Here is a 23058-nt window from a genome sequence, read left to right on the forward strand (position 1 = left end):
GAGACCCCGGCCTCACCCTTTGAGCGTCAATGGCCATAACAATACCAGTCCCTTACAGGAGCCCAGAGCTTTTGTATTTATTATCTCATTTGAAGCTATGGGGCATTATTATCTAGCCCCTGTGACAGCTCTTCAGTCACATGTCAGTTTGAACAGGCTTAAGCTACAAAGGAAATTCATTAGCTCTTGTAGTAAAAGAATTTCAGGCATGGCTGGATGCAGGGGCTCGCTTAGATCTAGGATTTCTTTTTTCTTTTCTTTCTTTTCTTTTTTTTTTTCTTTTTGAGATGGAGTTTCACCCTTGTCCAGGCTGGAGTGTAATGGTGCAATCTCAGCTCACTGCAATCTCCGCCTCCCATGATCAAGCGATTCTCCTGCCTCAGCCTCCTGAGTAGCTGAGATTACAGCCATCCACCACCATGCCAGGCTAATTTTTGTATTTTAGTAAAGACAGGGTTTCACCATGTTGGCCAGGCTGGTCTCGAACTCCTGACCTCAGGTGACCCACCTGCCTCAGCCTCCCAAAGTGCTGGGATTACAGGCATGAGCCACTGTGCCAGGCCTAAGGTTTATTTCTCTCTTTTTTTTTTTTTTGAGACGGGGTCTCACTCTGTTGCCCAGGCTGGGGTGCAATGGCACAATCACAGCTCACTGCAGCCTGGACCTCCTAGGTTCAAGTGATCCTCCCACCTCTGCCTTCCCAAGTAGTTGGGAGTACAGGCATGTACCACAACGCCCGGCTAATTTTTATATTTTTTTGGAGAGACAAGGTCTTGCCATGTAGCCCAGGCTGGTTTTGAACTCCTGGCTCAAGCAATTCACCAGCCTCAGCCTCCCAAAGTGCTGGGATTACAGGTGTGAGCCACCACACCTGGCCCTATCTGGTGATTCTGTGTTGCTGTCCTTAGAAAGATTTCCCCCATGTGCTGTTCTTTCTGAAAATCTCTTTACACCTGCAATGGTAGCCTGTGCCCTCAGCACAGCAGCCCCAGGGAGAAGAAAGCTCTTCTTGCACGTTGTCCCAGCAGTAGCCCCAGGAATGAGGCTCATTTGGACCAGCCCAGGGCCATGCTCATCGTGAATGGGTCATCGCAACAGGGAATGGATGGAAATGCTGCCTGGCCAGCCCTGAGTGAATCTATGGAGGGTGGCCCTTTACAAACACCTCTGAGAGGTTCTGTTCAGAGACATTTTAGAGGTGCCTGTAGATGTGTGAGGCCTGGACCAGGCTGAGGGTGGGCAACAGTTTGCCATCCCTGCTCTCACGGGGCCGTGAGGGCCAGGCTGTGGCGTAATGGCTTCATCACTAAAAGCAGGCTCCAAGTCATCCCTCCACCCTCTGGATCCAGCGGAGAGAAACGCTGTCCTGTTCCTATTCTGAGATCCCTTTTTTAGGGCTAGAAACTTAGGCTGGCAGAACCCAAACTGCCCAGAAAACAGCATTCTATAATTCCCAACTCTACCCCAAAAGGGAAGGTGGGTTACAGATGTAGAGAGCTATGAAATTAACATTGTGGGCCAGGTGCAGTGGCTCATGCCTGCAATCCCAGCACTCTGAGAGGCCACAGTGGGCAAATCACTTGAGGTCAGGAGTTCAAAACCAGCCTGGCCAACCTGGTGAAACCTCATCTCTACTACAATACAAAAATCAGCCAGACACGGTGGCGCACGCCTGTAATCCCAGCTCCTGGGGAGACTAAGGCAGGAGAATCGCTTGAACCTAAGAGGCGGAGGTTGCAGCGAGCCGAGATCGAGTCACTATACTCCAACCTGAGCAACAGAGCGAGACTGCCTCAAAAAAAAGAAATTAACATTGTGTACATGTGGCCACTGTCGCTGTATTTCAGTGGCTCTTCAAATAACCCTATCAGTTAGGTACCATCATGACACCCAGTTTTCAGATTAGGAAATGAGGCTTGAAGAGGTGAGGTGACTTTTCCAAGGTCACACAGCAGCTGGGAGGTGGCGAAGCTTTGAATCAAGTGCGAGCCTGTCCCACTCCACAGCCTAGTAGCTCTCATGAGCCCAGCACAAAGCTACCATAAAGCTTCCACTTTCAAGCAGCACGTGTCACCTTCTAGGTTTCTGGCTCTCACTTCTTAGAGGCAATAGCCAGGCTCAAACCCTGCCAGGAACAGCCTGTGATCCACATGAGAAACCAAAATATTTTTCTTCATGTGGGTTTGAAGCCGATGCTGTTGGGGTGTTCCTACACATGCCATCCTCCCATCCTCAGAACCAGTTTGGCTGAGGACAAACTGGTTCTGAGGATGAGCGGATGGCATGTGTAGGAAGCCCTGTGAGGACAGAGCCAGTGGGACACTGACCCTGGCAGCCCAGTGGGGCTGGTTCAAGAGTGGCCTTGGAGGCTGGACGCCGTGGCTCGTGCCTGCAATCCCAGCACTTTGGGAGACCAGGGCAGGCAGATAACCTGAGGTCAGGAGTTCAAGACCAGCTTGGACAACATGATGAAACCCCATCTCTACTAAAAATACCAAAATTAGCCAGGTGAGGTGGCACATGTCTGTAATCCCAGCTACTTGGGAGGCTGAGGCAGGAGAACGGCTTGAACCCGGGAGCTGTAGTAAGCCAGGACTGCACCAGCTACTCAGGAGGCTAAAGCACGAGAATAATTTAAACCTAGGAGGTGGAGGTTGCAGTGAGTTGAGATTGCCCATTGCACTCAGCCTGGGCGATAGAGCAAGACTCCATATCGAAAAATTTTAAAAATGGCCTTGGGCATGGCAGGGCCACTCCAGAGGGCTGGCCTGGGTGACCTGCCTGCCCACTGGGATGCGATGTCCCGCCATGTGCCCCCCGTGTCCCACATGAGGAAGGCTGCCTGGCAGCTGGACAGGAGTAAGGGCACCACGGTCATCAGGCTCATTCTGAACTCTGGCCCTGCCACACAGTAGTTGAGTGGCCCTCCTAGGAAAGTCCTTAAACCTCTCCATACTGTGGATAGGACCCCTGCCTCCCAAGGCTAGAGTGACATCTGTTTATTTATTTATATATTGATTGACACAGGGTGTCACTGTCGCCCAGGCTGAAGCGCAGTGTTGAGATCATAGCTCACTGCAACCTCCAATTCCTGGCCTCCAGTGAGCCTCCTCCAGTGTCACACCCTCTTGGGTAGCTGGAACTACAGGCACCCACCACCACGCCCGCTAATTTTTAAAACACTTTTGTAGAGATGAGTCTTGCTTTATCACACAGGCTGGAGTATGGTGGTACAATCTTGACTCACTACAGCCTCAAACTCCCAAGCACAAGTGATCCTCCCACCTCAGCCTCCCAAGTAGCTGAAACCACAGGTGCGTACCACCACAGGCTAATTTTTGAATTTTTTGGTAGAGATAAGGGCTCACTATGTTGCCCAGGCTGGTCTCAAACTCTTGGCCTCAAGTGATCCTCCCAAAGCCCTAGGATTACAGGTGTGAGCCACCATGCCTGGTCTGTGGCGAGGTTTAAGTGAGATACCCCAGAGAGAAGCAGAGCTCAGCCCAGCCCCTGAGACCCCGGCCGAACTCAATTCCAACAACAGCCCCTGTGACAGACACTACTGCCATCCCCTTTTGTGCTAACAGAAACCCAATCAAGGCAGCCAATAAGCCCAGCTCAGGCTTTAAGTCCTGATTGTTCTGAGCTAGTGTTTCTCAACTGGAATAAGTTTCTGGAGACATTTTTGGTTTCACAACTAGGAAAATACTACTGGCATCTAGGAGGTCAGGGTCAGGAATGTTAAACAGCTTGCAATGCACAGGACAGCGTCAAACACGGAGCTGTCCAGCCCAAAACGTCAATAGCCAAGGCTGAGAAATGCTAGTTGAATCCAGTCCCGTTCCCAGGCTTTCCCGCCTCCCTTGCAGCGGGTACACCTCAGGACTGAGAAACGGACAGTGAAGGCTAGAAGAAGGTTAGCCAGCGCTTCCAGGGCAGCCTCCGCTTGCATGATCGAAGGGACAGAATTGCTGATCTACTTCCCTGCTCTCTTCTTCCCTGAATGCAGACGCGGCACCTGCAGTTGCAAAAGTCACCTGCCATGATGAGGTGTCCAGCACGTGGGGAAAACGTCAGGATCACAGAAGGGCTGGCCCTGGGCCTGATTCCAACCAGCCACTAAATCAGTGCCTGTAGTCACCACCCTTTTACTTTTTTTTTTTTTTGAGATGGAATCTCCATTGCCCAGGCTGGACAGCAGTAGTGTCGGCTCACAGCAACCTCTGCCTCCCAGGTTCAAGCAATTCTCCTGCTTCAGTCTCCCGAGTAGCTGGATTATTGATGCTCACCACCATGCCCAGCTAATTTTTGTATTTTTAGTAGAGATGGGGTTTCACCATGTTGATCAGGCTGGTCTTGAACTCCTGACCTCAGGTGATTCACCTGCCTCAGCCTCCCAAAGTGCTGGGATTACAGGCGTGAGCCACCGTGCCTGGCCACTTTTTACCTCTTGTTATTGAGAAAAAAATAATTTCTGTTTAAGTCACTCAAATTACATCATTCCATTACTTATAACTATTGACAAAAAACACTGACTTTCATATACTATACATATTAAAAAAGAAAAAAAGTAAGCCAGGCACAGTGGCTCATGCCTGTAATCCTAGCATTTTGGGAGGCCGAGGCAGGAGGATTTCTTGGGCCCAGGAGATCGAGGCCAGCCTGGGCAACAAAGCAAGATCCCATCTCTACAAATAAGTTTTTAAAAATTAGCCAGGTATGGTGGTGCCCGTCTGCAGTCCCAGCTACTTAAGGAGCTGAGGGAGGGGAATCACTTGAGCCCAAGAGTCTGAGGCTGCAGTGAGCTCTGATTGTGCCACCACACTCTAGCCACATGGCTCTCGCCCTGTAGGTCTCAGGGCTGCCATTTTATCCAGTGCCAGCTTCCACCCTGACACCCACTTTTCCACTAGCACTTACCTCTGAAATTATCCTCATTTACCTTCTTCTCTGTCCCTCCCTCATTCCCTCTTCCACTGAGCATAAGCTACAGGCCCGTATCCCCAGACATCCCCAGAGCGCACAGCAGGGTAGGCACACATGGGAAGCGCTTGAAAATGCACTGAAGAGGGAAGGGTCTGGGCACAGTGGCTTACCCCTGTAATACCAGCACTTTGGGAGGCCAAGGCAGGCAGATCACTTAAGGTCAGGAGTTCGAGACCAGCCTGGCCAACATAGTAAAACCCGCCTCTACTAAAAACACAAAAATTAGCTGGGCATGGTGGCAGGCACCTGTAATCCCAGCTACTCGGAGGCTGAGGTGGGAGAATCACTTGAGCCCAGGAGGCGGAGGCTGCAGGGGTTTAAGATCACACCACTATACTCCAGCCTTAGACGAAAGATCGAGAGAAAAAAAAAAAGAAGGATGGAAGGAAACAGCCTTCTTGCATTTCACAGTAGTTATTTATTCCATTTTCAAGATCAGATCCTTTTAAAAAACTTATCTAAAAAGTCTTCTCTGATAAATAATACATCTTTAATTTACAACTCCTTTTGATTATGAAAATGAGCCTAGTCTTTTTAAAGTAACTTCTGTCCAATCCTGGGCAGAGTTTCTGAGCAAATCTGTGCTGGCGAGTCATGGAACAGCAGTCTTGGCCCTCTTGGTGGTCAGGTGGGTGGTGGGGTCAGTAATTCACATTCCGCATGGTGGCCACGGTGGTGGCCAGGCGACGGGGCAGGCCTTTGCTGACCTGTCTATAGTCCTCGGGCCTAGCCTTCAGGAGCGTCACAATGTGCTGGAGGGTGCGGGATGGCTGCAGGCCCAGGGCATCCATCACGTTGATCAGATAGTCTGTGGGGCAGAGATGAGACAGACAGAGCTCCACAGACTCAGCGCCAAGCAGGACAGAGCCCCACAAGGCCTCCCCTGAATACGAAACAGAGAAGCTGCCCTGCCAAGTCCCTAGATGCAGGGCGCCCACCCTGCCCTCAGTAGGAGAATGCTTTTCTCCCGGGGTTCTTCCCACAGGGTCAGACTAGACTGTGAGCTTAGCTTGAGTCCAGGAACTCTAATAAGGAACTAACCAATATCACCCCCATCCCCACCAACACACACACACACACACTGGCAGGTACCTACTCCTTTACAAGTTTATCTTTAAAACTGTGAGCTCCACTTGACTGCCGGCCAACAGCTGCAAACAGCGGGCACAGAGTCTACCAGGACATTTTTGTTTGGCCAGCAGTGTTTTTTGTTCTGTTTGTGCTCATGCTTGATTTGAATGCCTTTCAGGTGTGCAAGCTTTGCCACGGCCCTCACTACTCTCTATCACCTTACACCCTGTCAGTTTTATATACTAGCCTTACCTTCCCTGCCCCTCACCTCACATCCTTACAGTGTAAGCTCAGTAAGCATGGGAGCTGCCTAAAGCTCTGTTGTCTCATTTTAGAACTACAACTGGCACACAGATGCTCCAGCAATGCTGAATGAGTGACGGAATGAATCTGCAGGGGGAGCTTAACAGGGAGGAATAACAAGGACAACTGAAACTGAGGGTAATCCCCAGATCTCACTCCATTCACTAGTTCCAGTTGATTCTCTTCCCCCTGCTGCTGCCTGTACTAACAGGTAACACCACTGCTCACTTGAATTCTCTCATCTCTTTCTTGGAAGGGAAACAGCCAAAAGGCTGCCTATTCCTCTGGTAAGTGCTGAGAGCTGACTATGAAATGAGCAGGGGTCAGGAACTCAGGACAGCTGGACCCCAGGCCTGCTCCATCACTAGCAGCTCTGGGACCCAGAAAAAAGCACCTTGCTTCTAGTTCTTCTGTAAAACAAGAGGTAGAAGCTGGCTGAGCCTGGCTCAGCCCTGTCGTGGTCACTGAAGACGAAGCTCTGGCTGAGTCCCCAGGGAGCTGATCTTTCAGGCTTCTACCACCCACTCTCCTGACCACCCCAAGAGCTGCATTAGGATAAAAAGCCAGCAAGGCAATGGAATAATATCAAGAGACTGGGGAGACGCCCTGCCACCTGCCAGCAGTAGCCCCACGCTCAGAGCACACCTGGGCAGTGAGGCCCTCCAGGGATGAGGCCAGACAGGAGCAGAGGGGACACGCCCACTAATGTGGGAGGCAGGATGCTATCTGGATGGAGACCAAAGAGTGACCCTGGCCATGTGGGCTTGTTATGCAACTGCCTTGGGCCTCCGTTTCCTTACCAGTATGATGGAGAAGAGAGCACCTACCTCTCAGGGGAGTTTGGGATTACATAAGACAATGGGTGTGAGTGCTTGGTCCAGCACCAGGCATGCCTAGTATGCAGTGAGAGCTCATTGAACCCTGGTTGGCAATTATGGTACAAATGGAGCCGGCCAGGCAGGGCCAGGCTGCAGGACTTGCTCAAGCTTATCTCACTGAAGCTCCCTTCAATGGTTCTCAAATCCTCTTTCAAAACACAGATGTCTGAGCATCCACCCGGGCTTGCTAAGTCAGAATCTCTGGGGTGGGGCCTGGAGAACCTGAATTTTCAACCAGCTTCGGAACCAAATCCACAGCTGAAGCTAAGGGGAGACGTGGGATGAGATTCCTGGAGGGCAAAGGAGAAACTGACAGATGCAGGGTGCAAGAGCTGTCCCTCCCACCGCCTGTCCTGTGGGGACCCACCAATGTCGGTGGCCAGCTGCTTGGCAGAGTGCGGGCTCAGCTCGGGGATCTGGAGGATTGCATCGCAGTAGGTCTGCATTGTGGCTCTGGCGATCGAGCCCAGCCAGTTGTCAGCCATGTTGTCCAGCTCAGGCAATTCATCCCCTGAAAAGGAAAGGAGGTCACCAAGGAAATGCAGAACCTGAGGGGTGATCTGGCCCACAGTAGCTGCTGAATGCACCAACACACCGGGAAGTTTCCATTCTTAACAGGAAACATAGGAAACTGAGAACAGTTACATCTTAGGGCCGGGTGCAGTGGTTCACGCCAATAATCCCAACACTTTGGAAGGCTGAGGCGGGCAGATCATTTGAGGTCAGAAGTTCAAGACCAGCCTGGCCAATGTGGTGAAACCCCATCTCTGTAAAAAATACAAAAATTAGCCAGGCATGGTGGCAGGCACCTGTAGTTCCAGCTACTCAGGAGGCTAAGGCAGAGGAATTGCTTGAACCTAGGAGGCGGAGGTTGTAGTGAGCCCAGATGGTGCCACTGTACTCCAGCCTGAGTGATGGAGTGAGGCCCTATCTCAAAAAAAATTAAATTAAAAAATTTTTAAAAATACATCTTAGGTCAACCAGTATTGACTAAGTACAATGAGGATTCAGAAGAGGAAGCAATCGGGTTAATAACATAAGCATCCCCAAAGGCCTGGGGACTAAGCCCAGCCATGCAGGCCAGGAGGATTTCTGCAGACTGGAGGGAGGCCCAATGAGGGGAGCCCAAAACCAGAGTGTAGATGAGTAGACACAGGTGGGTAGACAGGTGGGAACAGGGGGACACCAGCCCACCACCAGAAGGCAGAGCACCACAGTCAAGTCAGAGGTCACATCAGAATTGAGACTCCCTGCTAAGAAGCTGAGTGCTACCTCACCTCTCAGATGTGATTTTCACCTGTAAAGCGTGTGACAGGGGCGGTGTGGGGGTGGGGGCGGTAACACGCCAGGCTTTACTGGGCTGCTGTGGGAATTAAGTTAGAGAATGCACACAAGGCCCTTGGCAGGGGCTGGCACACAATCAGTGTGCTGTGGTTAGTGCTAGAATGATTACAGGGAGGGGGAGACGGGCTGGGCCATGGACAGTACCCGAGAATCACGTGGATCCCATGTCGTGGGAGATAGGGAACAACTGTAGGATCCCAGTGAGGTAGATGACGGGACTCAACTCCAGAGGCAGGGCTGGGACACCAGACCACATTGAGGACTAGCTCACACAGGGACAGGGCGAAGGCAGCTTTCCATAAATACGCCCACCAGGGCCATCTCAGTTTACCACTGCCATGGCAACACCTGGAAGCTACCACCCCTTTCCACGGCAACAACCTGACAACACAGAGTTACCACCCTTTTGCTAAAATTTTCTGCATAATCCTCCCCTTTAATTTGCAGTGTAATCAAAAGTGGGGATCATCATGACTCCGGACTGTCCTGAGCCGCTGTTCTCAGCAGGCAGCCTACGGGGCAGCCCCGCTCCACAGGAACAGTCACAGAGCCATAACACTGCCATCTCAATAAAGCTGCTTTCTTCTACCACAGTTCACTCTTGAATTCTTTCCTGAGTGAAGCCAAGGACCCTCTGGGGCTAAGCCACAACGTGGGGCTCACCTGCCCTGCATCATGACTAAGGCTTCAACACGACAAGCCCATGCAGGTAAGCTGGTCAGGCTGTGGCGAGGTGAGGCGGGAAGATGGGGCAGCTGTCCAGACAAGACAGGCGGGCCTGGCCTCCTAGGGAGAAGAGGCCACTTGATGCCAGAATGGAAAGAAGGGGGAAATGAGAGCAACATTTAAAAAAAAGTATGAGGCCAAGTGGTGAAATAAGATACTTTTTGAAGACAAGGACACCACTATGAGTGCTAAAAATAATAATACAGAATAAAGACTGGGCGCAGTGGCTCACATCTATAATCCCAGCACTTTGAGAGGCCACGGTGGGCAGATCACTTGAGGTCAGGAGTTCGAGACCAGCCTGGCCAAGTTGGTGAAACCCCATCTCTACTAAAATACAAAAATTAGCCAGGCATGGTGGCAGGTGCCTGTAATCCCAGCTACTTTGAAGGCTGAGGCAGGAGAATCACTTGAACCCGGGAAGCAGAAATTGCAGTGAGCCAAGATTGTGACACTGTACTTCAGCCTGGGTGATACAGCAAGACTCTGTCTCAATAATAATAATAATAATAATAATAATAATAATAATAATAGAGAATATAAATTTACACAGAAAATACCATCTGCTTACAGAGCAGAGCCAGGGGGCACAAGGGAAAATAGAAATACCAGTATGTTCCACAGTGGGATATTGCCATAGATTTTTTCTTTTTAAGTTGTGATACTGTTTTAGACACAGCATCTGTACAAAAAGAACAAGTTAGAAGGCTAAAACAAAACAAAAGAAAACAAAAAACAGGGGTTGGTGACAAATGAGCCCAAAGGTAAGATGTAATCTGGGGTTTCCACCATGGAAACTGACAACTAGACTTGTAACATGGCCAGAAACGCAGCTCTGGCAGTGAAGCTGCTTTGGGAGAGAAACCTCCTTCCTGCTGAATTTGACTAGATAGTAGAATACCCAGAAAAGGCCGAACATAACCAGAGGCCACATACCTAGACTTGAGAGTTACTGGACAGAGATGAAAACTGAATAAAAGGAGAAGTGAAAATGAGGCAGAGCCGTCGGCTAAAGCCTCAGGGTACACTCCGAGTCGACGGGGAAGAGGGGCCACACTGGACACAGCGGGTGACGGGCAGTCATTTGCTCACTGCACAAACCCTGATTTACCAATGGCCTGCTGGGTGCAGAGCTGCTCTGGGTACTGGTGCTGGATGACCCTGCATTTACTGTACTCTCTGGCCATGGGAGAAAGAAGGCGTTCATCACGTACAGCGTAGTTGGTATTACAATGAAGGTGCATTCAAAGATTAACAGGGGCACGGAATTAGGAGCAAATACCTTCACTTCAGGCTGCCGAGGAAGAGTAGAAACAAATGGGCTGTTTGCCAAACACACATGAGGAAAACCATTCCGAGCATGGGGCAAAAAAAATTGTTTTTAAACGGTGTCCATGAGGCCAAGCATGGTGGCTCACGTCTGTAATCCCGGCACTTCGGGAGGCCAAAGCGGGCGATCACTTGAGGTCAGGAGTGTGAGAACGGCCTGGGCGACATGCAAATCCCTGTCTCTACTAAAAATACAAAAAATTAGCCAGGCGTGGTGGCGTGCACCTATAGTCCCAGCTACTCAGGAGGCTAAGGCAGGGGAATCACTTGAGTCTGGGGGCAGAGGTTGCAGTGAGCCAAGATCACACCACTGCACGCCAGCCTGGACAACAGAGCAAGACTCTGTCTCAAAAAAAAAGTGTCCATGATAACAAAGCACATGCAACATGATCCTAATTATGAAAAAGTGTGTGTGTGTGGTAGATCTGCAAAGAAAGATGTACGGGACAACAGTCCCTAAAATGTTACCAGCGATTCTCAGAGTGTTTTTTTTTTTTTTTTTTGGAGACAGAGTCTCATTCCATTTTCCTGCCTTACCTCCCAAGTAGGTGGGATTACAGGCGCCCACCACCACATCTGGCTAATTTTTTTATTTTTAGTAGAGACAGGGTTTTGCCATATTGGCCAGGCTGGTCTCTAACTCCTGACCTCAGGTGACCCACCCACCTCAGCCTCCCAAAGTGGTGGGATTATGGGCGTGAGCCACTGCACCCGGCCTCAGAGTGGTAGATTTTAAATCAGAGAAAAAGAGAAGCTATTTTTTTTTTTTTATAGAGACGGGGTTTCACCATCTTGACCAGGTGGTCTCAAACTCCTGACCTCATGATCCACCCGTCTCGGCCTCCCAAAGTGCTGGGATTACAGGCGTGAGCCACCACGCCTGGCAAGAGAAGCTATTTTAAAATTAAGAGGGCAGGCGTGGTGGCTCATGCCTGTAATCCCAGCACTCTGGGAGACCAAGGTGAGAGGAATGCTTGAGCCCAAGAGTTTCAGATCGGCCTGGGCAACACAGTGAGAATCCATCTCTACAAAAACTAAAAAATTAGCCAGACATGGTGGCACACACCTGTAGTCCCAGGAAGGCTGGGGAGGCTGAGGCGGGAGGATTGCTTGAGCCCAGGAGTTTGAGGCTATTGTGAGCTACGATGGCACCACTGCACTCCAGCCTGGGTGGCAAAGTGAGATCCTATCTCTAAAAATAATAATAATATTAAGAAAAAGTCCTGAGTGGCAGAAATATGAGTGTGAGCAGTTGAGAGAGAGAGGTGGAAGGAAGGGCAGATGAGGCTGCCAGCACTTCCTGGACCAGGTAGGAGTTTAGATTTTATCCTATAGCTTTGAGTGGGGGCATCAGAGGTTTTTATGCCAACGGGGAACAATTAGTCAAAAGGCAAGGACAAGTACTAACACATGGAAGCAAAAGGCAGCACTCAGGAGAGAAAGGAAATCTCAGGAAGGAAGGTGTTCAAGGCCAGGCAGATGAAATGCTTCTGCATTTGATTTGGGGAACAGCCTTGGAACACTGCAACCTCTGTCATCTGGGTTCAAGCAATTCTCCTGCCTCAGCCTCCCAAGTAGCTGGGATTAAAGGCGCCTGCCACCATGCCCGGCTAATTTTTGTATTTTTAGTAGAGACGGGGTTTCACCATGTTGGCCAGGCTGGTTTCGAACTCCTGACCTTAAGGGATTGCCCACCTTGGCCTCCCAAGGTGCTGGGATTACAGGCGTGAGCCACTGCACTGGCCCCAAGACTTAGAAAGGTTCTGCTTATCACATCTCTTAGAAAAAAGCCATTTACCTAAGCAAAAAAGTTCCAACTGGCTGTTTGCCCTTGATTCTTAAAATCTGCCATGCTAAAATGCTAGAAATCACCAGATTAGAGATGGATGTTCACTGTATAATTGTAATTTTTTCTCTGTTTGAAATTTTTCACAATGTTGAGAGAGGTAAAGAAAAAAATACCCAGATTGGCTTCTTTCAACCATTGTTAAAATTTTACTTTATGGTTGGGTGGGGATTTTTACTATCTTAATAATGCCCAACCCAGTCTTTCACAAATAGAAAGCAATTAATAAACACTTGTTAAGTGAATGAGTAAACTAATGAGTTGAATGAATAAATGAACAAAACAATTACACATTCACTACATCTCTATGTGTTTTGGAAGACATTATATTCTTCCCAATGTGCTGTAACAGACAGTATACCCAGCACCGCAGTTTTCTTGCCAAAAAATGTGAAGCTGCACTGAGCCCTTCCTTATCAATAGAGATACATAATTAAATATTTATGAGTGAAATCCTAAGGTACTTGGGATTTGACTTAAATACTCTAGCAAAGGCCAGACATGGTGGCTCATGTCTGTACTCCCAGCACTTTGGGAGGACAAGGCAGGTGGATCACTTGAGCTCAGTAGTTCAAGACCAGCCTGGGCAACATGGTGAAATCCTGTCTCTACGAAAAATAAAAAATTAGCCGGGCATGGTGGCGTGTGCCTGTGGTTCCAGCTACTTGGGAGGCTGAGGTGGGAAGACCACTGAAGCCTGCGAAGTTGAGGCTGCAGTGAGCCCTGCTTGCACCACTGCATTCCAGCCTGGGCAACAGAGCAAAACTCCATCTCAAAAAAATAAATACAAATAAGAAAAATAAAGTCCTATTTCTTGTGGCAAACTGTGTGGATGCTGATCCCTTGTACCAGAAGGGAACAGTTACTGCACAGGGGGAGTGCTAAGTGGCTCACATGGGGAGGTGGGCACGGGACAGGTGGGCAGGGGAGAAGATTCGAGGAAATACAGAGTCCCCTCCCAGGTAGAGAGGACCGGAGGGTGGCTGTTTCTCCAAGGGCAACACTTCCCTCTGGGGCCCAGTCTGGTCCTGGACTTGCCGGAGAAGACCTTTGAGTCCACTCGCAATAAGGGAGTGTCCCCACTCAGTTCCCAAAATGGAACAACCTGGCTTCTTCCTCTTCAGGCTGGGATCCCCTCAGCCTCCCCACTCCTCCTACCTCTCAGGCCCCCACCCATGCTTGGCCCCCAGCTGCCTCCTTGTTCTGTACTTTCCCCGTGTTCCTCACCTCCACGCTCATCATCTTGCGCTCTGTGCCCTGACTGGTCATTTCTCCTGTCCCCATCCTCCTGCCTCTGACCCCCATTCACCCTCCATCTGACCCTCGTCCTCCCATTCAACCTTTCTCCTGCACCACCCCCCACCCACAAACTCCCTCTCTCAGTCCCAAACTAGTTCAGAGAGCCCTGACAACAGCCCCCAGCCAGCAGCGCAAGCTCCATATCTCGGCATGGCCGACCAGTGTGGGCTCTGCGGCCCTTGGAAGGCAGGGACATAGCTGGCACAGCCAGGACAGCTCAGAGCAGCACCCCTGCATGGCCCATTTACTCTTTTTTTAAAAATTAGAGTTTATCTAATAATCAGGCAGTTATCTTGTTTTCTTTCTATTTGCGTTTACATAAGATGTGGTTTTATAGCCCTTATTTTTAACTTTTTTTTTTTTTTTTTTTTTTTTTTTTTTTTTTTTTTTTTTTTTTTTTTTTTTTTTTTTTTTTTTTTTTTCTTCTGAGACAGAGTTTCACTCTTGTTGCCCAGGCTGGAGTGCAATGGCACAATCTTGGCTCACTGCAACCTCTACCTCCAGGGTTCAAGTGATTCTCGTGCCTCAGCCTCCCAAGTAGCTGGGATTACAGGCATTTGCCACAACGTCCAGCTAATTTTTGTATTTTTAGTAGAGAAAGGGTTTCACCATGTTGGTCAGGCTGGTCTTGAACTCCTGACCTCGTGACCCACCCACCTCAGCCTTCCAAAGTGCTGGGATTACAGGTGTGAGCCACCGCACTCAGCCTTTAATCTTTCTTCTTAAGAAATTTTTATTTATTTATTTATTTATGAGACAGAGTCTCACTCTATCATCCAGGCCAAAGAGCAGCGGCAACGCCATAGCTCTCTGCAACCACAAACTTCTGAGTTCAACTGATCCTCGTGCCTCAGCCTCACAAGTAGCTAGAACTAGAGGCAGGCAGCACCACACCTGGCTAATTTTTTAACTTTTTTGTAGAGAAGAGGTCTCACTATGTTGCCCAGGCTGGTCTCAAACACCTGGGCTCAAGCAATCCTCCTGCCTCCATCTCCCAAAGTGTTAGGATTACAGGCATGAGCCACCACACCCAGCCCACCTATGTTATATATTGACAATTATTTCCAGAGGAGTTTGCAGAGCTGTGTGTGTGGAGAGGTGAAAGTGCTAGGAACAAGCATCCAGGCCAGGCATAAGCATCATCTAAATCCCATCAAGTCCACCCACGGTCCCCACTCACCCTGCTCAGGAGGAAATGGCAGCTTTCCGGCGTGCAATGCCAGCTCTAAGGCAGAGTCTTCCTGAGTCACAAATGGCTCAAGATTCAGGGGGAGGGACATGATGTACTGCCCGATCTGAAACAAAAGAAAGCGCTGTTAGCCTGACATTGACACATACGGGTTATTAGTTTATGGGTACATTTGTGTGAAAGCAAATGGCAGAGCTAGACCTGGGGTGATCCCAAGTCTGATCTTTCCAGTATGTGGCAATGTTTGCTATGGCAGTACCCTAAAAAAGAATCCTTGGTAGCTTGCAGGTAGATTATAGATTCATCCTTCTCATAATGGCCCCAATATTTTTGGAATGCATTCAATACAATCTCTATCTCAAATGAAGTAATGGATATCAAAATGCTTTGTAAAATTTGAAGCACTGTGTAAATATAAGTATTATTACTGTTCATAGGTGAAAGACCAATAAGATGCTAGTGTCAGAAAGTGTGGGGCCAAGCAAGAATTCAAATCCTGTCTTCTGAGGCCAAGCGCAGTGGCTCGTGCCTGTAATCTCAGCACCTTGGGAGGCCGAGGTGGGTGGATCACCTGAGGTCAGGAGTTTGAGACCAGCCTGGCCAACATGGTGAAGCCCTGTCCTACTAATAGTACAAAAATTAGCCAGGTGTGGTGGTGGGTGCCTGTAATCCCAGCTACTCAGGAATCTCAGGCAGGAGAATTGCTTGAACTTAGGAGGTGGAGGTTGCTGTGAGCCAAGACCATGCCATTGCACTCCAGCCTGGGTGACAGAGTAAGACTCTGTCTCAAAAAAAAAAAAAAAAAAAAAAAATCCTGTCTTCTGGATTTGGATCTGATTCTCTCCCTCCTAGATAATATAAACAGAAGAAGAAAGGAATTCTGTCTGGAAAAAAAGCCATTTATAATTATAAATTAATTTGGAGAGAAAACTATACTGTTTTCATAATACAAACTCTTAAAACTAAAGATAGACAAAACCCTAGCTGGTGGGGAATTGCAAAAGGTCATTTGCAATTGTTCTAAAAGACATTTGGGACAAGCTCACAATTAGCCCAGTCTTTGTCATGTGTTTGTCAGATATCCATGTGATATCATGAGTGTATTTTAGACCACTATTTCCTATTTCTATTATAATTCATTGTTCTGTGTTTTAAGGTAAGTATATGTTTTGTTTCTAAATAAAGGGGTTGACTTTTCAGGTTTCAAAAAGATAATATATATTTTTAAAAGGTTGGAGCTTGTTGTTGCTTTTTTTTTTCTTTCCTGTTACATATTCATTCCATGACATTGATGTCACTGATAATTCTGTAAGCTCAAAGTCAGGGGACTATCGAAGCAAGGTTTTCTCAATCTGGCCTCACGCATGTCTACATAACAGCAGGCTCCTTTCAGGGTGTGGTGTCCAGAAGTTAACAGAGGCTCGAAAATTTACCCAGCCCAGAGAACTACAGGATGGTCATATCCTTGCTTCCAAACATTCAAATGGTTTGGCTGTGTAAGTGTAAACATCCATCCAATAGTTCACTATGTTTAAACAAATAAAATACAATTATTAGTTTTATGTCCATCCCCCTTTTTTTTTGAGATGGAGTTTTGCTCTTGTCGCCCAGGCTGGAGTGCAATGGCGTAATCTTGGCTCACTGCAACCTCCACCTCCTGGGTCCAAGCCATTCTCCTGCCTCAGCCTCCAGAGTAGCTGGGACTACAGGCATGCACCACCATGCCTGGCTAATTTTTTTTTTTGTATTTTTAGTAGAGACGGGGTTTCACCATGTTGGCCAGGCTGATCTTGAACTCCTGACCTCAGGTGATCCACCCGCCTTGGCCTCCCAAAGTGCTGGGATTATAGGCGTGGGCCACTGCACACGGCCTGGTGTCCCTTTATAAGAGGTGCACAGACGGTAAAATAAATCAGCATTTTTTTCTTTCATGTACTTAGTATAATCTTTCACCCAAAGTAGGCAAGTGGTCATTTACCTCACTAATAACAGCTACTATAAATTTCAGCTTGAAATGTTAACAACTTCATCATTTTTCCCCAAGGCTGGGGGAAGAGAAAGATGCTGATTTCTGGTGTTAGAATTTCTCCATACTATAATAATTCATCTCAACAAGCCCTTCCTGAACACCTACTATGTACAAAGACCCCAGGCATACTCCTGTATTTGGTATGCCTTTCATCTGTAGCCATAAGCTTTTGGCTAAGTCCACAGATTCAGTTTTACCTTGTATATATATTGTTTTTAAATTTCAAAGCATTTTCTCCTATTTCATCTCTTTACATTGCTCACATGATTCTGTGTGAGTGAGGGCTTTCACCAATAAGGCGAAGTATCATTTAGGTGCAAAATTTCAATCATCCGCCGTCTTTAACTGCAGTCAATTGGACTTGGACTTTGGGATTGCTAGGGTTCCTAGAGGGGCCCCACGGTACAGGATTCTCTCAGGGATCTTGTCTCTATTCACCCTTTGGAAATCAATGCGGAAAGGGCTGCTTAGCATCACACCTGTGGATATTTGTCTACTATTCTCACATATTCAATAAGTATTTCTTGATATCCTGGTTGGGTTAATTCAGTGACTTGGGAAAAATGAAAAGTTTTGAGGTCAGACAGACTTGGGTTGGAGTTCTGGCTCTACCACTGTGAGAACCTGGGCAACTTAATCTGTCAGGACCTTGGATCACCATCGCTGAAATGAGGATGACCTCATATTACTTCAAAGGGATGCAGTGAGGGTAGAATTAACACATGTGCTATGCACGTAAAGCACCTGGCGTCCTAATAGAGCAGCCACTGGGTAAGTGGCCACTTCCTCCCAACCCCACTCCCACTGTGAAGGAGGGCTGCCACACCCCGTCTCACGGGCATGATCCAGCCCAGGCACTAACCAACCTGGCACTGGCACTGTCCCTGCACACAGTACGTGTTCCATTAGGTGTTCCTTTCCTGGGTTCAGGTCATCAGCCTCCAGGTACAACTCAGAAGGACAGCAGTAGGCAGGGAACGGCCCAGGCTTGGAAACTCCTCCTAGCCCTCCTTCCCTCTCAAGACCTCAGTTTCTTCAACCTTTGAATCAACTTGGTGGCCTCTCAGGTCCCTTCTAGCACCATCATTTTCTGAATCAATTTAGACTGCAAGCATACTACCTCCATTCTAAAATCAGATCATTTGGCTGGGCACAGTGGCTCACGCCCAGCACTTTGGGAGGGAAAGGTGGGTGGTAAACCCAGCACTTTGGGAGGCCAAGGTTGGTGGATCACTTGAGGAAAGGAGTTCAAGATCAGCCTGGCCAACATGGTGAAACCCTGTCTCTACTAAAAATACAAAAATTACCAGGTGTGGTGGCACATGCTTGTAATCCCAGCTACTTGGGAGGCTGTGGCAGGAGAATGGCTTGAACCCAGGAGTCGGAGGTTGCAGTGAGCCATGACTGCGCCACTGCACTCCATCCTGGGCGACAGAGCGAGACTCTGTCTCAAAAATAAATAAAAATAAAATCAGATCATTCCCACAGGTTGTAAAGACCAACCCACATCTTAACAGTTTCATCAGTAGAGGGTATCAGGTGCCCTGGGAAATAGAAGGGAAATGACCATTGTTTTAGATTTTTGATATTGCCGCAAATAAACAGAGAGCAAAGAGCCAGCCACCTTACTGCCTGCCAGTGGGACTGCGACACATGTCTTCCAGTTATACAACATGTACCTTTTTTTTTTCCTGAGGCAGGGGTTGCTGTGTTGCCCAGGCTGGAGTGCAGTGGCGTAATCACAGCTCGCTGCAGCCTCAACCTCCTGAGCTCAAGCAATCCTCCCACCTAATAAAAAAATTAGCCAGGCATGGTGGTGTGTCCTGTGATACCACCTCAGCACCCCAAGTAGCTGGGACCACAGGACACACCACCATGCCTGGCTAATTTTTTTATTTTTTGGGGGGTTCCCCCTATGTTGCCCAGAATGGTTTCAAACTTTTGGGCTCAAGCAATTCTCTCGCCTTGACTTCCCACAGTACTCAGACTATAGCATGAGCCACCATGCCCAGCCTAACATTTATAATACTTTTAAAATTCCTTTCTAATTATTTCAGCAGAGTCACAACTTACACATAGGGGTTGGATTCTAAGGCAAGAGCCTAAGGCAGAAATCACCTTGAAAAATCCCAGAAATCTCCCATTACATGAGGTGAGTGTGGTTTGGTGCATATGACTCCTCTGTAGTATTTCTTGTGCGCAGTGAGCAACTGAATTGGACTGCAGGGAAGTAATGGAAGGAAAGGCCGCGTGCAGGTGCCTGGGTGACTGTCAATTCCCAGGGGTGAATGGGGAGGGCAGCAAGGACTCCATGTGTCCCCACTCCCCTGCATGGTTTATTCTTTCTTTCTTTTTTTTTTTTTTTTTTTTTTTTTTGAGACAGAGTCTCTCTCTGTTGCCCGGGCTGGAGTGCAGTAGCACAATCTTGGCTCACTACAACCTCCACCTCCCAGGTTCAAGTGATTCTCCTGCCTCAGCCTCCCAAGCAGCTGGGACTACAGATGCCCAACACCACACCCAGCTAATTTTTGTATTTTAGTAGCAAGAGGGTTTCACTATGTTGGCCAGGCTAGTCTCAAACTCCTGACCTCATGATCCACCTGTCTCAGCCTCCCAAAGTGCTGGGATTACAGGCGTGAGCCACTGCACCCAGCTTACTCTGTTCTCTTTTAATATTAAGCCTCTATAACTGCAATTCTTCTGAAGAGATTTGTTTGTTGCTATGAAGTTAAACATGAAAGCACTCCCCACAGAGCCTGGCACATAGTAGGTGATCACTAAAAGCTGGATCACCGCAAACACACACTATTCTGAAAGTCACAGAGAAGAATTTGGCCCCCTGCCTCCTGACTTCCCACATCAGAATTTCCTATTAGAGTCTCCACTCTGACACTCTTAGGTACTGGCCGCATCTCATATAGAAGAGATGGTGAAGGAGTGAGAATGTGTCGGGGTCTGGAATCGCCATGTGGCTCTGCTGCCCCTTCTTCAAGTCCAGGATCTGGGTGCAGACTACCCCAAAACACAGCTACCCAAAGGGCCAGAAAGTACCCATGAGGAAATGACTGCTATAAGGGCCAGAATCAAAAGACAAGGAAGGTCTGAAAGGCTTGGACCACCCAGGAGAAGCACACAGAAACTCTTACATTGCTGATGTACTCAAGGGGGGTGAGGCTAAAGGCAGGCAGGTCATCCGTGAGGGTTTCTCCGATGCCAGCTGTGTTCCAGCTCTAGGAGAGAAAGGAGAGGACGCAATCAGTACCCAGCAGCCAGGCAGTCAGGAAGGCGCCATCCAGAAATACACAAAGAAGAACGTGGCCTTCCCTGGAGGCGCTGTCTTTGGTAGGAGCTGACCTTTGGACCCTCCACCACTCAGCAGGCAGGGGCTTCTCTTTTTTAAAGCTTCACCTGGAAGCCCGCCATAGAGAAGGCAATGGTTTCTCTCTCCGCATTCCTGCAGGTCCATAAAACAGGAACTGCCATGCTGGCTGACCTGTGGGGTGGGAACTGATCCCTTTTGTTTATCTTGCTGATATTGTGACAGGAGAGAGTCAGATAGGTTTTGGTTCGAGTTTCTCTGCATAGCGGGGCCACTGTGTAGAGAGGTGCTGGGTGCAGGCAGCCTTACTACCTCGTGGATCCTTAGTACCCTAAAGAGAAAAGGACACCTGAGGTCTCCCACAGAGGCCATGTGTCAATCCCTTATCTGGGAGGGAGGCCTAGGAAGCCCCTCTGGCTGCAGGAAAAGCCAAGCCTCATTCCGCAATACTGTTTACCCCAACTAAAGTTGCTGCTTTTATTTCTCACCACCTACTGGATCTGTTTCCCAACTGATTCAGAACTCAGGGATGGGATGGGATGGCACCTCCAAACCCCAACAGCTGCCCCTCTGGCCTCTCTGTGGTTCCCCTGTGCGAGGAGAACCTCAGCACCAACACGTGTTCCTTGCCATTTGGAGTGGAAATGTCCTCTGTGTTGCTGTGTGAGCCTTACCAGCATTCTGTATGGAGGTGGGTGAAGCACCCGTGCACATGTGCTCACAGGCTTCAGCGTGGCACACCTTCACACAGCAATCTCGCGTCTTACTTCCAACCTGAGCCACTCTAAAGCCAGCCTGGAAAACAAGGCCCTTCCTGGCTGAACTCTGGGAGTGACTCCGGTGGTCATGTAGGAACTGCTGTCTGCAGCCACTGATGCCAGATCCAGTTGCCTGATCCTTTAAGTAGTATTCCGGGAATGAATGACCATGTCCACCCCTGGGCTCCCAGCCCAGGCTCTACCTCGGCAGGGCTCCCACGCTGTCTAGCGCCCACTCCATTCGGTCTCATTTTCTTTGATGTAAATGAGCACTTTTCTTCCCTACCCCTGGTCCCCCCAACCCCTGTCCTACAGTTTCCTAGACTCTGTTTTTGCTTGAGAATCCTCTTTCATCTCAAAAGAGCATACTTTGCTTGCCCGCTAACTCCCAACCCACTGAGAAGGAACACGCCAACCATCCACATTTACCAAGTCCCCAGGACATCGAGTGTCTTATGCTAGGCTTTGCAGAGAAGGGACAAGAAATCTAAGATTTGCTCCTTGCTCTCCAAAAGGGAAGCAAGGCCCCCCACACACTCCCAGCCTGTACACCCCACATCTCCCATCCTGCTTTGGCCCCTCCCCTCTTCCCCCTGCAGGCACGTGAGTGCTGCCTCCCACTTCTAGAGCCCTCAGTGTCAGGTTTTACAGTAAGAGTTCAGAGGAGCAAGAGCTCAGGGCAGTTAGAGAAGGGGCAATGCCTGTGGTGTACAGAGGCAGAAAGGGGCTGGAGGCAGAAAGAAAGCACAGCTTTCAACACCAGGCTAAGTAAAGGCTTTACCTTCAACAAATAAATTGCAAGGAAAAAAACAGAGAGGGGAAGCTTATCAAAAAAAAAAAAAAAAAAAAAAAAAAAAAAAAACCATAAAAGACATCCCAGTAAATCTCAATGTGCAGATCCTGGATCCTAGATCCTGACTCAAAGGGTTAAATTATGCCATTTATAAAACAACTGGAAATTTGAACACTGATGACATCAGGAATTCCTTTGCTTTTTCAGGGTTGACTGTGATTATTTTTAGAGTCCTTCTAGTTCAGATGAGGGGAATGTATGAAACAGGATGGCTAGGAGTAGATCATGGTTGGAGCAGGCGAAGAGGATATGGAGTTCCTTACATTCTTCTTCCTACTTTTGTGTATATGTGAAAAGGTCCATAATAAAAAGTTTCTAAAAACAGACAATTCAGACTAGCCTTGGGGAGGGTTTTCAATCAGGAGAGACAAAACCAAAACAATGTTTTGTGAAGGTGAATACAGTGGCTCTGCAGAGGATTGGGGTGGGGGGCAGATGAGAAGCTCAAACACAGCGCAGAGATGATAACACCGGTGGAAAGAGGTGCGCGACACAGAGAAAAGGAAGGGACAGTAATCCTTGGTGGTTTGTTGGCAAAGAGGGGTGCAGTAAGGGGGCCGAGATGGTGACAGGCTGGGAAGCAGAGTGCAGGGAGAAGCAACAGCTTCCAGGAGACCAAGAGCAGGTACCAATGTGTGGGGTGAAGACCAGCATCGCCGCCATCCATCCCAGGGACCGCAGCCTGGAGGCCCTGAGAAAGGCCTGAGAGAGGAGGCAGGAGGAGCAGCCTCAGAACATGAACAGGCGGAGGAGAGAGGGAAAGAACAGCCGGAGTGGGAAAGACGTTTGGAAGAAGGGCAAGACAGAGTGGCTTGAATTAGGGAGGGGCTAAAAAGCAGCAGAGGGCCGGGTGCAGTGGTTCACGCCTGTAACCCCAGCACTTTAAGGAGGCTGAGGTGGGCAGATCACTTGAGGCCAGGAGTTTGAGACCAGCCTGGCCATCATGGTGAAACCCTGTTGCTACAAAAAATACAAAAATTAGATGGGTGTGGTGACGCTCGCCTGTAGTCCCAGCCACTCGGGAGGCTGAGACATGAGAAGCGTTTGAACCCAGGAGGCAGAGGCTGCAGTGAGCAAAGATTGCGGCACTGCACTCCAGCCTGGGCAACAGAGTGAAACTCTGTCTCA

General features: G+C 48.7%; 1 protein-coding gene across 1 annotated transcript in view; it reads right to left on the minus strand.

Moving 5' to 3' along the window:
* Positions 1-5384: 5384 nt before the first annotated feature.
* COG7 (component of oligomeric golgi complex 7) overlaps positions 5385-23058 on the minus strand; it is a 72937-nt gene continuing 55263 nt past the window's right edge. Inside the window, exons 13-16 of the mRNA XM_037740616.1 lie at positions 20147-20230; positions 14963-15077; positions 7606-7749; positions 5385-5794 (exon numbers count right to left, since the gene is read on the minus strand). Coding sequence (XP_037596544.1) covers positions 5628-5794; positions 7606-7749; positions 14963-15077; positions 20147-20230 — 510 coding nt within the window. The 3' untranslated portion in view covers positions 5385-5627. The remainder of the gene's footprint in view (positions 5795-7605; positions 7750-14962; positions 15078-20146; positions 20231-23058) is intronic.

Source organism: Cebus imitator, unplaced genomic scaffold (genome assembly GCF_001604975.1).
Source record: "Cebus imitator isolate Cc_AM_T3 unplaced genomic scaffold, Cebus_imitator-1.0 Scaffold85, whole genome shotgun sequence".
NCBI lineage: Eukaryota > Metazoa > Chordata > Mammalia > Primates > Cebidae > Cebus > Cebus imitator.